Raw genomic sequence first — 12,616 nt, 5'->3', positions numbered from 1 at the left:
ATTTACGTTTTTCAAGCGAAGCTAATTCAACTCGAATTGTATCATTCCATTTCAGCCAATCATTCCTTTGTCTACACTCTTCGACAGATTTTGGTTCAAGAACCCTATTTTGTTGCATTATTTCAATAACAACATTATAAGAAAAACTATTGTCGACAATTACATTATTTCGATTCCATATTTTTTCTGATGAAACATAATTTATTGAAATTTCTGTATCATTTTCATGTGCCTTAACCTCTTCGAAGGTTTTATCAATTGTTATGTCTCCTCGCTCTTCTTGAGCAGGTTCTTTCATATCATGACCATCTTGATTGTTTGCTCTCTTTTTTTTCGAGGATTTTTATTTTTGGAACCGATCAATCTATCATATTTTAAATGTGGTTTAAACTCATTTGCATTAATTAATTGTCCTACTGGTACATTAACTCGAATTAAAGCATTAGCAACTGGAATATGAGATTTAATAACTCTTGATAGGTCAGTGAACGCATCTGACAGTTGATTTGCAATATTTTGCAAATGAATTATCTTTAGAACTTGCAGTTCACATTTATTTGTACGAGGATCTAAATGAGATAGTAATAATGCATTTCAATCTATTTTCTTTTTCAACTGCTTATTTTCTCCTCCTAATGCTGGGTATATTGATTCATCAAAATGACAATCAACAAATCTTGAGGTAAATAAAATCTCAAGTCATTGGTTCCAAATATTTTATGATAGAAGGAGATTCATACCCAACATATATCCTCAATCTTTTTTGGGGTCCCATTTTTGTGTGTTGTGGTAGAGCAATTGGAACATATATTGCACATCCAAATATTCTAAGATGGAAAATATTCGGCTCCTGACCGAAAGCCAATTGTAATGGGGATACTTTATGATAACTTATGGGTCTGACCCGTACAAGACTTGCTGCATGCAAAATAACATGACCCCATAATGAAATGAGAAGTTTTGTTCTCATAAGCATTGGTCTAGCAATTAATTGGAGACGTTTAATCAATTATTCTGCTAGACCATTTTGAGTATGAACATGAGCAACCAGATGTTCAACTGTTATCCCAGTAGATAAACAATAATTATTAAATGCTTGAGATGTGAACTTGCCAGCATTATCAAGACGAATTGTCTTTATTGTATAATCTAAAAATTGTGCTCTTAACTTGATTATTTGAGCAAGTAATCTCGTAAATGTCATATTACGAGTTGATAATAAACACACATATGACCATCTTATAAATGCATCTATTAAAATCATATAATATTTAAATGGTCCACGTGATGGATGAATGAGATCACATATATCACCTTGTATACGTTACAGAAATGTTGGGATTCATTTCCCACTTTGATTATTGATGGTCTAGTAATCAATTTGCCTTGAGAACATGCAGCAAAAGAGAATTCTTTAAATTGAAGAATCTTTTGGTTCTTCAAAGATTGTCCATGTGAATTCTCAATTATTTTGCGCATCATATTAGAATCGGGATGGCCCAACCAGTTATGCCAAATAATAAAATCATTTGAGTTAGTAAACCAAATACTTGTGAAGTTAGCACAACCATGCTAATATTTGTGAAGTATAAGCCGAATGAAAAAGCGGGTAACTTTTCAAGTATAAATTTTTTGCCCGACGTCATTGTAGTAATGTAAATATATTCATTCTTTTCATCATTTGTAGTCTCAATATGATAACCATTTTGACGAATGTCTTTGAAACTTAATAAGTTTCTTTGAGACTTACTAGAATAAAATGCTTCATTAATTGTTAAATTTGTTTCTCCGACAAGTACAACTTTAGCTTTTCCGGATCCTTCAATTAATCTTGTACTACCAGATATTGTATTACCATTAGCTTCTTTCATAATCAAATAAGAGAAATATTTCTTATCTTTTAAAATAACGTGTGTTGTGGTAATATCAATAAGACATATATCATTATAATTGTTTTTGGATCCAATTGATGACTAGGGTATTTCCATATTCTTCATAAACAAAAAGATACATTATAAGAACGTGAAAAACTAATAACATAAGAAACTTTAAGAAATTGTACTGTCTTAACAAACATTTTACGAAGGATAACATAATATCAACATAATAAAAAAATAATAACTATTTTTATCCCCAGTTAGATGATCAATTCTTCAGTCAACATTCATAAAATCTTCAGCTTCCAAATGAGTAATATTTGGAAGATCTTCGAAAGAATCATCTTTATAAGCAAGATTCGCCTCAATATTTTCATATTTATTTGAGGGAGTTGCTTCATTATCATCATTCCGAAAATTCAAGTGTGCCTGTACATTATTATCTCTTCTTTTGAGAGAGGCTTGATAAAGTTTCATAAAATGATCGGGCGTACGACATTCACGTGCTCAATGACCCTTCATACCACACCGGTGGCAAATATTGGATTTACCTGTGGAAGAATTATTTTAAGGAACTTTATTGTTCTCATGTTTATTTCCATCGTGATGACGATAATTGTTTTGTTTTCTTCCACGTCCTCTTCCGCGTCCAAGATCACGGCCACCGCCGTGACCGCGTTAATTATTTTGTCATGATTCAAACTGATTATTTGCTGCTACAAAATTCCCTTCAGGTAATAGAGTAGAGCCAGTGGGACGGGCTTCATAATTTTTTATCAGCAAAATATTATTTTTCTCAGCTACAAGTAGGCACGTAATTAATTCAGAATACTTTTTAAATTTTTTTTCACGATATTGTTGTTGTAGCAACACCTTTAAAGCGTGAAAAGTGGAAAGAGTTTTCTCAAGTAAGTCATCATCAGTAATAGTATCTCCACATAATTTTAACATGGAACTTACCTCGTGGATAGCAGAATTATACTCTGTCACACTTTTAAAATCTTGAAATCGAAGGTGTATCCAGTTATATCGGACTTTTGGTAACACCGTAAGTTTTAGGTGGTGATATCAATCGTTCAAATTAGTCTATAATTCAAGTGGATCTTTCACAGTTAAATATTCAGTTTTTAATATTTCATGAATATGATGACGGAGAAAAATCATGACCTTTGCTTTATCTTGGCTTGATGCTTTATTTTCTAGTTTAATAGTATCACCATGATCTTTAGAGTCAAGGTGAATTTCAGCATTAAGGATCCATAATAAATAATTTTTTCCGGAAATGTCAAGTGCCACAAACTCAAGTTTTGATAAATTTGACACGATGACAACTGATATAGAAATTAATTTAGAAATAACAAAGACAACTAAAATAAAATTTCTTCAATAGATATACCTGATATAGAAGTTAATTTGTCTGAAGAAAATGAGAGATTCGTGCTGATAACGTATTATAAAATACATTAACTTAACAAAATAAGAGAAAAAATATCTGTATGTTACAATATCTCACTCTTTAAAACTTACTATATTTATAGCCAAAAAAAAATTTGCCTAGTGAGTAGTGGGACATCCACTAGTGCCAACTTTAAAAACATATCTCACTTTAATCAGAAGTATATTCATCTTACTGTGCTCAATTCCGATCCAATCCCAACATAAAATTGTACTTTATGCGACATTTCATTCCAAATATTGATTAAACAGTAAGGGCTGGACCACCAATAATACAATTTTCATCTCAAACTATTTATCATATTTTTCTTTTTAACGCATTAAGAAAATATTAATTAGGAGTTTTTTTAGATTATTTTATTTTTATTTATGTCTCAAGATATAATATCTCTTTATTGAATATTTGCTTTATTTATACTGTGTCATTTTAAGGTATTTGTAATATTCAAAAATAATTACTATTAAAAATAATTAAAATAAAAAAATTATTTAATTTATTTTAAAATTTTATGATAAATAAATTGAGACGGGAGAGTGATGATTTGATGCGCATTTCAAGTAGGTGGAGTCGCTTTAATTCTTTCTAGACATATTGATCACAATATTGACACTTAAAATAAAATAATAATAATAATAATAATAAAAATAAAATATATATATATAAGGTACCTTACAAAGAAAGGAAAAGAAGTACAATGATGATACGTCATATCTCTTTTGAAACTTAAAATAATATAATACATAGTCGTTTCAATATTATTGCTAACATTTTGAATATGTGACGAATTATAGCACTATAAAAGGAGAAAAAACTGAACAATACAAACCATATTGCTTCTGCAGTAATATCACATTGAACCAAGTGGAGGAGGAACATGGGATGTTGAAATTATCGTTTCGAGAAGTGAGCCTTTGCAATATATGAATTCGAATTTAATCGAGTTTCACTGTATATATCGAAGAATGAGGGATCAATATACAACAACAACAACAACAACAATGATCCAGTGAAATTTCACACCGTGGGGTCTGGGGAGGGTATAGTGTACACAGACCTGACTCCTACCAAGGTAGGACGACTGTTTCCGAGAGATCCTCGGCTCAGTAATAGCAAATAAGAAAGAAGTCATATAAGAATAGGAATACGGAGTTCAAAGCGCTATAGAAAAGTAAGATAGGGCAATCAAAGTACAGAAAATAATGAAGGTAATAAATGATAATAGATATCAGACTATAGGGGATTATAGGAATCAATATAAAATGTTAAAATTATTGCCTTGAGAAATGAATCTTGCAATAGTGAATCCAAATTTAATCGAGTTTCAGTGGAGATATTGAATAATGAGAGGGAGAAACAAAAAAAAAATGGTGGAGGAAGTCTTTTAAGATTGGTTACTTGAAAGCCTTAATTTGAATAATAATTGGTTAAAGTTAACGAAAATATTTGGAAAAAAAAGTACTCGACGAACATGAATTTTACTTGAAATAAAAATTTATTACTTGTGAATGAAATTAGTTTATTTGAAACACTTATCAAAATAAGGACTTGTAGGGATGGAAAATTATAATTAAAGACACCTTTTAAATTTATAAATTTCAAATTTTAAGTACATATTTTCAAGTGTCATAGTTTGAAGTGGATTCATAATATTCCTCTAATGATGAGCATTGATGGAGACATGATGATCTTTTCACCAAAATGGTTCATTATTTACTATATAACATAAAAAAAAATTGACCTAGTTATTTATAATGTGATATTTCAGCGATCAAATTAATGAATTTCATATGAACTCTCTTCCACCCTTTAGCCCCTCTAGTCTACGTTGTTGTTGGTAAGAGTGCAATACAAAATATGTAAGTTAATTAGGCATACTTTACTCATTCGAATCTTGATATGAATAACAAATTTGATATTTAAATAGAAATAAATAAAAGCAGATTATTTATTTATTGAGTTTTGAACTTTGCATCATAGGATTCAGAGGATCACTCCGCCTAAAGAAAAGAACTAATATTAAAATAATGATATAATTAATGGTTTTGATTAATTTAATATTTTAAAATTAAAATTGAAATATTTAAAAGCTATAAAAAATATTATAAGTTATATTTCTTATCATATTAATATGGTGGGAAAATACGTCTTAAAATAATGATCAAAATATGATAAGTATTTTGAAACAGAGGCAGTAGGTAGCTGAAATGTTTCTAACATCTTTCGAATTGTTGTTTGGTAAGTGAAATAAAGTGAGATATCTCCGAATTAAATTTAGAATAATGTTTATATTGTGTTTGATTAACAAGATAAATTTAATTCACACCGTTAATCAAACACAACATAAATTTTATTTCAAACTAATATTAGATATCTTACCTTATCCTATCTAACTTAAAATTTACTTATTCAACCTTCCAGATGAGATAAATTAGCTAGTCTAAGAATTATAATTTTAAAAACTATAAACTCAAAATAATTTAATATGCAAACGAAGCGATCCACATTTACTGTTCCCCTTTATTATGTGACATGTTTTCAATATTGCTTTTTACCAACATGTATCATGCTAAAAGTTCAAGTATGGAAAAGAGTCCACAGTATCCCCAAAATTATTGAAAAAGGAGAAATCCCTACTTTTCTAAAATATTGTGTCATATTGACGTAAGAGAGAGAGAAATATACGCTACAAAAAATAAATACGGATTTATATTTAACTGCAATATTTATTGCCACATAAATATTTAAGAATAATTAAGTTAATGTCATTGTATTCAATCTCGTAAAAGTCTTTAGCGATATTTATATATAGTTATAAATATTTATATTTATTATTGTCGCTATTATATAATATAACAATAATTATATTATTACCGCTAAATAAAAATTTTTGTTAAGAAAACTTAAAATATAAATAAATACACATGAAAAAAATCTTTAATACACCATCACCAGTTTTTCCATTCATCATGAATAACAGAGAAATATATCCCCTTTCGTACAAGATTTATTAGCCAGACATATCTACAAGTACCTTTAATACACTAGACAATAACTACATAAAATTAGCATCTCGACCACACACATATGAAATGCTAAAAAAGGAAGAAAAAAAAAAGGAAATTGGTTGTCATCAAACAGTGAATTCAGAATAAAATTAATAGTTTGTCTTATAGAAATCTTTCCTTATAAAATTTGATAATTAATTAACCCACGGACTCGCAAATTTATTAATACGAGGGATGCTTTATGTCGAAGCTAGATATAAGCGTATTACGACATCAATTTAGTAGTTATAACCAATTATTTTTTTTTAGTTTTATTAATTTAGTAGAAAAAGAAAAATTAATCGAAAAACAAGACTCTTATAAAATTTAGGAGTTCTTAAGTGTTAATAATTAGGACTTTAAATAAGTAAAATTATTTTTTCATGTTTAGTTTTTGCAAAAAATTGTTAAAAGATAATGACGAAAGATAAGTAATGTTGATTATTTTTAGAGTTTTTTTTTTTTTTTTAGAATTTTAAAGATCTCAACATTGACTCCTTGATATCAAACAAACTTATATCTCGATAAAAAAAGACTTCAGTTTTTATACGTGAATTAAATATGGTTAATGCTTTCAATAAAAACAACACAAGCACCATTTTTTCTATTGATCATGAATAACAAAGACACTAGGATACATTCCCTTGGGTACAAGATTTATTAGATAGACATCTAAAAGCACCTTAAATACATTAGACAATAACTACATAAAATTATCACCTCGACCACACACATGACATGCTTAAAAAAGAAAGAAAAAGAAAAGGAACCCGGTTGCCATGCATCAAATTGCGACAAATTCAAAATTTAATAAAATTGACTTTGCAAATTCACTGAACTTGCTGTGAATTCGTCTATAACCATATGTCACTTATTTTTTCTTGGTCAAGGAGACAGTAACATTTATAAACTCGGTTTTCTCTTTAGCCATGCACTGGGAAACAATCTCTTCGTATTTTTGAAAGACTAAATCCATCAATTTTGGACTAAATTGGCTCACAAGCAAAGGCTCAGCCACAGCTCTCATACACCTTGACACATTGTAACCATCATTATTAATATTCTCATTATTATTAGAAGCATTATTCCAATGGACTCTTGTAGTTTCCAATCTATTAATAGTGAATGAACCTTCTTTATCAACTATGTACTTCACTTCTGCTTGTGATGGTGTATATTGAGGGATGTTAAATGAATCCACTTTCTCTTCTTCTATCAATCCCTGCATTAATTCATAAAGAATTTTTACATTATAAGTACAATTCATTAATCGATTATATTGGATTATATGTCAACTTAACTTGATAATTGAAAAGTTTACCTCTAAAACCAATTCATTAAGAGCCATGGATAAAAGCTCCCAAATATAACAACATTCTTTGCTAGAAGGATCTTCATTTTCTCTTCCTAAAAATGTTAATACCATTTTTCCACCTTTCATCAATTCTTCAGAACGATATTTCAGAAAAATTGAAAAATCTTTTTCAAATTGCTTGTAATATGCTTTTATAACACTTGGTGGACTTGTATTTGCCATGTAAATATTCCCCTTGTTCTTTTCAATTAAATTAGGAACCTGATATATTATAGGCAAATAAAAAAATAAATAATTAGTAGAAGATATAATAATTTAATTTGTATAATAACTTAATTAATAAGTATAAAATGAACTTACTTGAGATAGCCACATGAGACTATAGGAGGAGTGAACAAAATGCAAACTTTTTGAAGGGAAAAGTCTAGTATAAAATGAACCAGGCACTCCACTAAAAAAACATGGACCAAGTTCTTCTCCAATTTGTTTTCTCAAATTTTGTTCAAATTCTCCCAATGACTGAAAAATCGCGTTAAAATCATTGCCAGGAAGATCATTGAAACGAAAATAAAACTCTGGTGATTGAAGATTGTGTTTTTTTCTTTCTTTTTCGATGATTTTAACAAACTCTGATACCACTAAGAAAGTGTTCGCTCCAGAAGAACAACCCAAATCAGCAATGCATAAGGTTTCTGGGAAATGACTACAGTAGAGATCACTTATGGCTTCATCTGTTATTGGTTTTGTCATCAGAATCACCTTTCTCTGTTCATAAAACAATAAATATCACAACATTAATTTCTAAATATTATAAGGAACTATGTAAATTCACATATTAATAAGAGTAGTTTTTAAAAAAAATACTATCACGTTATCTAAAAGATAATTACAGTTAGGTTACTCAGAGTCTTAAAGAATATCATTTTGTTTTTTCTAGTTCTTCAAAAGTTATGCATTTTTTGAGGACCCAACATGTGTATGTACGGCCTTAAAGACAGTTTATGTATGAAACTTTAAAAAAAAGAATAATGTAAGTGTATTTTTGACACTTATCTCTAATAACTAGGTTTACTAAATGTTATATAATAAAGATTGAACAAAAATTATTGAGTTCACGTGAATCCGTTCATGAGAATGGGTACGATTCAAACAACATACACTACAAGTAACTGCTCAAAATATATAAGAATGTAAGTTCTATATAGTGATAGATAATATGATGTAAAAAAGATTTACATCGTTAGTTGAGTAATTATTCCATTCAACGAATAATTATATTTATGTTACCTGAACCAAAGAATTGTTTGCATAACTAATATCTCCATTTCCTCCATTCATGTGAAGAACTTCAACAACCTTCATTTCTGCTTTTTAATTCTTTTTTCCCCTCTTGATTTTTTTTAATGTGTGATATATATCACTGGTTGCTTGGTGTAAAATCTAAATAATGTATCACCTATTTATAGGAGGATGCTAGTGTAGTTTGTACATTAATATATTGAACTTCCAATATTGTCCCTGACATAGATGGCTCAATGCATAAATAAGTGGTCCAAAACAAAACTTTGCTTAACTTGTTGGCTGGGTGTGCTGCCCCTCAAATTGTGTCTTCCCCGTCTTCCAAACGTGCTCGGTCACTTGTGTATAATAGAATTTTCATTGAAGGGGCAGGAATTGAGCCTGCAAATTGGGAATAGTATTCACGGCTCAAGTTGCACAATCTAATATCATTGGTTATTTTTCTTCTTTTATTTAGGTGATTCAAAATTAGTATATGTACAAAAATATAAAAAATCTACCCTATATATAGTATATTTTTTTGTCGAGAGGGTTCGAGTGAACCCCTTTACACCCACTTAGGTCCGCCCCTGCTTCTGTAGCCCCATTCCAACCACCCTCACACCACTACCCCACGCTCACCTCTCATAATAGTTATCTCAATTATATACAAATATTTTTAGAATAATATTTTTTGCTTATATAATGCACACAATTTTTTTCTTAAACAAAAATCTACTTTTTCTTTTTTTAGAAAATGTTTTTAGCGTTTTCCTTCACACATCCTAAACGTCATACACTCTCTATGTGACATGTGTTATGGATCTTGTGTAATGCATTAAAAAGGTGCTCGTAATTATTTTCGTACGACTTATTCGTAAGTAACGATTCGTTATAATTGGAGACGTGTTTTAATGCGTAACCAATCATTTGACTTATCAAAACTTGCATGGAGAATAAAATTATTTTTGATAAAAAAACGTTTTATTCTTAAAATATGACTTTTTCCAAACGCAGTTCAAACTAATGAAGCACCACAATAAATATCGTATATCAAAGAAAAACAAATTTTATTTAAAAACAACTGAGACAAACAAATTAGAAATCTATGTTGTTATATTAAAATCATATACAGTATTGAAAAAAATTCATCCCCTAAATACATAGTATATATGACAAAAATACAATTAAAATAATATTTTTTATTTTAATTTATTTATCTTATTTTAACTTGATCCGCAATTTAAGAATATACCGACCAGTTGCATTGATTAACAACGTTAAAACTCCGACTCTTGATTAGTATAAAACATTGACCTCGTGAGACTTGGTAATTGTGACTCTGCCAACCTTAGTGCCAAGTGTAAGACTTCCTACAAGACAAAGATATAACAAACCAAACTTTGTCTCTGTGTTCATTTTATATAAAAAAATATTAGTGTAGCTAACAACATAGTACATAAATTAGGACAAGTTGTTGAAAACCAGCATGATTTGCCGTAGGTTTTTGTAGCTTTTTAAAAAGGAAAAACTACATGATTAGGCATACTTTACTATTAGAGGTGGACCTAATTGAGTATATGGGGTTCACTCGAATCCCTCAGCTAAAAATTACACAATATATATAGGATAGTTTTTTTTTTATTTTATATTTTTGTACATATATTAATTTTGTACCACCTAAATCAAAGAGAAGAGATAGCGTAGTGGTACTAGACTCCCAAACTTGGGCCGTGAATGCTATTCCTAATTTGTAAGTTTGATTCTTGCTGGGTGAACATGCTGCCTAATTTTTTAAAATTGAATTCTTTGCTGGTATACAATTACTATTTTTTAAAAAATAATTGATGTTTATATTTGTACTCAAGTTCACACATTTTATATTTTTATTTTTCAAATCCTTTGAGTGAAAATCGTGGATCCACCACCGTTCACTACCTTATATACTATTATTATTTATACTTTTAAAATATTACATATCTTACCACTAATTAAGAGTTTTCTATCATATATGGAGAAATATATGAAGATACACTTAGATACATGTCTTTTTGCTACCAGATACACTAAAATGAGGAGAGAGGCGAGTGAGATGGGATGGAGGTGAGCGAGATTCGTTATATATATCCCCAAATACATGTGAATCGCATTAGATACATGTATCTGGTGTGATTCACATAAATCTGGGATACCAAATATATAGAAGAGTGGCGAGCGAGATAAGAGAGGGACGAGAAAGACGAGCGATTGTTATGTATCTCAGAGACATGCGAATCCACGTAGATATAATGTATCTAGAATAAATTACACCTAATTTTGACTTCATGTATCCCGAGATACATATATCTGAACGTATATGGACGCACCCAATCTAATAAAATATATAATATTGCAAACTAGAGCTCCTAAATTAGTGAAATTTAGATAAGTTTTCTTTTTTTATATTTTATTATTGATACATGGTAGATAGGAAGGATTACAACTTTTTATTTGTTTATTTATTGTAGTACCAACCTCGATCACTTTTTCTCTATGCATCACTCAACTAACACTTAATTTTTAGATACATACGTTTAATATAGAAACAGTATAAAATTATTTATAGGATTTAACTTTTTATTTATTTATTGTAGTACCTAGATTTTGACTCTATGCGTCATTCAATTGATGTCATTTTTAGATTTTATATCATACGTGTGAATTGTAAACTAAAGTCTATATAGTAACAATACAATGATGTCATCAAAATGAAATTGTCAATACACTATAAAAGATTAATTACAAATAAAGTTTTGTAGCTAAATAATAAAAATTTCATACTAATTCATTTAACTATTATTTAGCAACGAATTAGCTGAGAATTATAGATAATTCCGTAGCAATAATGCCTTGTTTTGTATTAATGATATAATTATTATCTTTGTTCTTACTGTCCTGACGGAGACTCCTTACAAAAAAATCATCCATTCTTCATAAATATTATTTCATTCAAAAATCACGCTAATGAACATATAGCTTACATTTCTTTTTGGTATAAGTCTTCATTAAAAAACTCTTGCCAATATCAATGATATTTACTCGACACCTATTTTATTTCACCAAATAATATCTCTGGTTTTTGTGGAGGTAAAATGCTCATTTGAGGAATGGCTATAATTAAAACTTTTAAAATTTATAATTTTAAATATATTATAAAATTTTTGTGGCAATAAAAATTTATCATGGTACGTTTCATAACATGGACTTGGTGATTAATGATTATAACCTCGCCTGCATATAAAAGACAAAGGTATAACAAACATTATAATTTATTAATTACGACAATTTGATTTCGTCTTTTTGATATATGCATTATTTGGCGTAGTCTTTTTTAACTTTCAATAATATGTAGTACATTGATTTTGACTCTATATATGAAATCATTCAATTGGTTATCATCTTTAGATAATGTATCATACGTTAAGAAGTGATGTCAATATAGTGATCTTATATTCACTGTTGAATTATGTCAGCATTTGGCGTAACTTTTTATAATAGTACCTCGATTTTAACTCTATATATGAAATCATTCAATTTTCTATCATCTTTAGATAATATATCATACGTAAAGAAGTGATTTCAATATTAATAAATGCGCCACAAAAAT

General features: G+C 29.0%; 1 protein-coding gene across 1 annotated transcript; it reads right to left on the bottom strand.

Moving 5' to 3' along the window:
• Positions 1-6,949: 6,949 nt before the first annotated feature.
• On the bottom strand, positions 6,950-9,117 carry LOC129883238 (S-adenosyl-L-methionine:benzoic acid/salicylic acid carboxyl methyltransferase 3-like). The gene is made up of 4 exons (XM_055957858.1): positions 8,980-9,117; positions 8,053-8,457; positions 7,699-7,953; positions 6,950-7,599 (listed from the first exon to the last, which is right to left on the bottom strand). Exons 1-4 carry the CDS (start codon positions 9,052-9,054, stop codon positions 7,249-7,251), a joined length of 1,086 nt encoding a protein of 361 aa, XP_055813833.1. The 5' UTR covers positions 9,055-9,117; the 3' UTR covers positions 6,950-7,248.
• Positions 9,118-12,616: the final 3,499 nt, after the last annotated feature.

This window comes from Solanum dulcamara, chromosome 3, assembly GCF_947179165.1.
Source record: "Solanum dulcamara chromosome 3, daSolDulc1.2, whole genome shotgun sequence".
NCBI lineage: Eukaryota > Viridiplantae > Streptophyta > Magnoliopsida > Solanales > Solanaceae > Solanum > Solanum dulcamara.
This window is presented reverse-complemented; position numbering and strand designations above follow the sequence as displayed.

Bases quoted from the DNA above. Each gene is read 5' to 3' on its own strand.
- LOC129883238 (XM_055957858.1), bottom strand. From the start codon at position 9,054: ATGAAGGTTGTTGAAGTTCTTCACATGAATGGAGGAAATGGAGATATT. The intron at 7,954-8,052 runs GTAAGTTCATTT...ATAATATATCAG, and splicing joins GTCTCATGTGGCTATCTCAA to GTTCCTAATTTAATTGAAAA. The intron at 7,600-7,698 runs GTAAACTTTTCA...GAATTAATGCAG, and splicing joins TTAATGAATTGGTTTTAGAG to GGATTGATAGAAGAAGAGAA.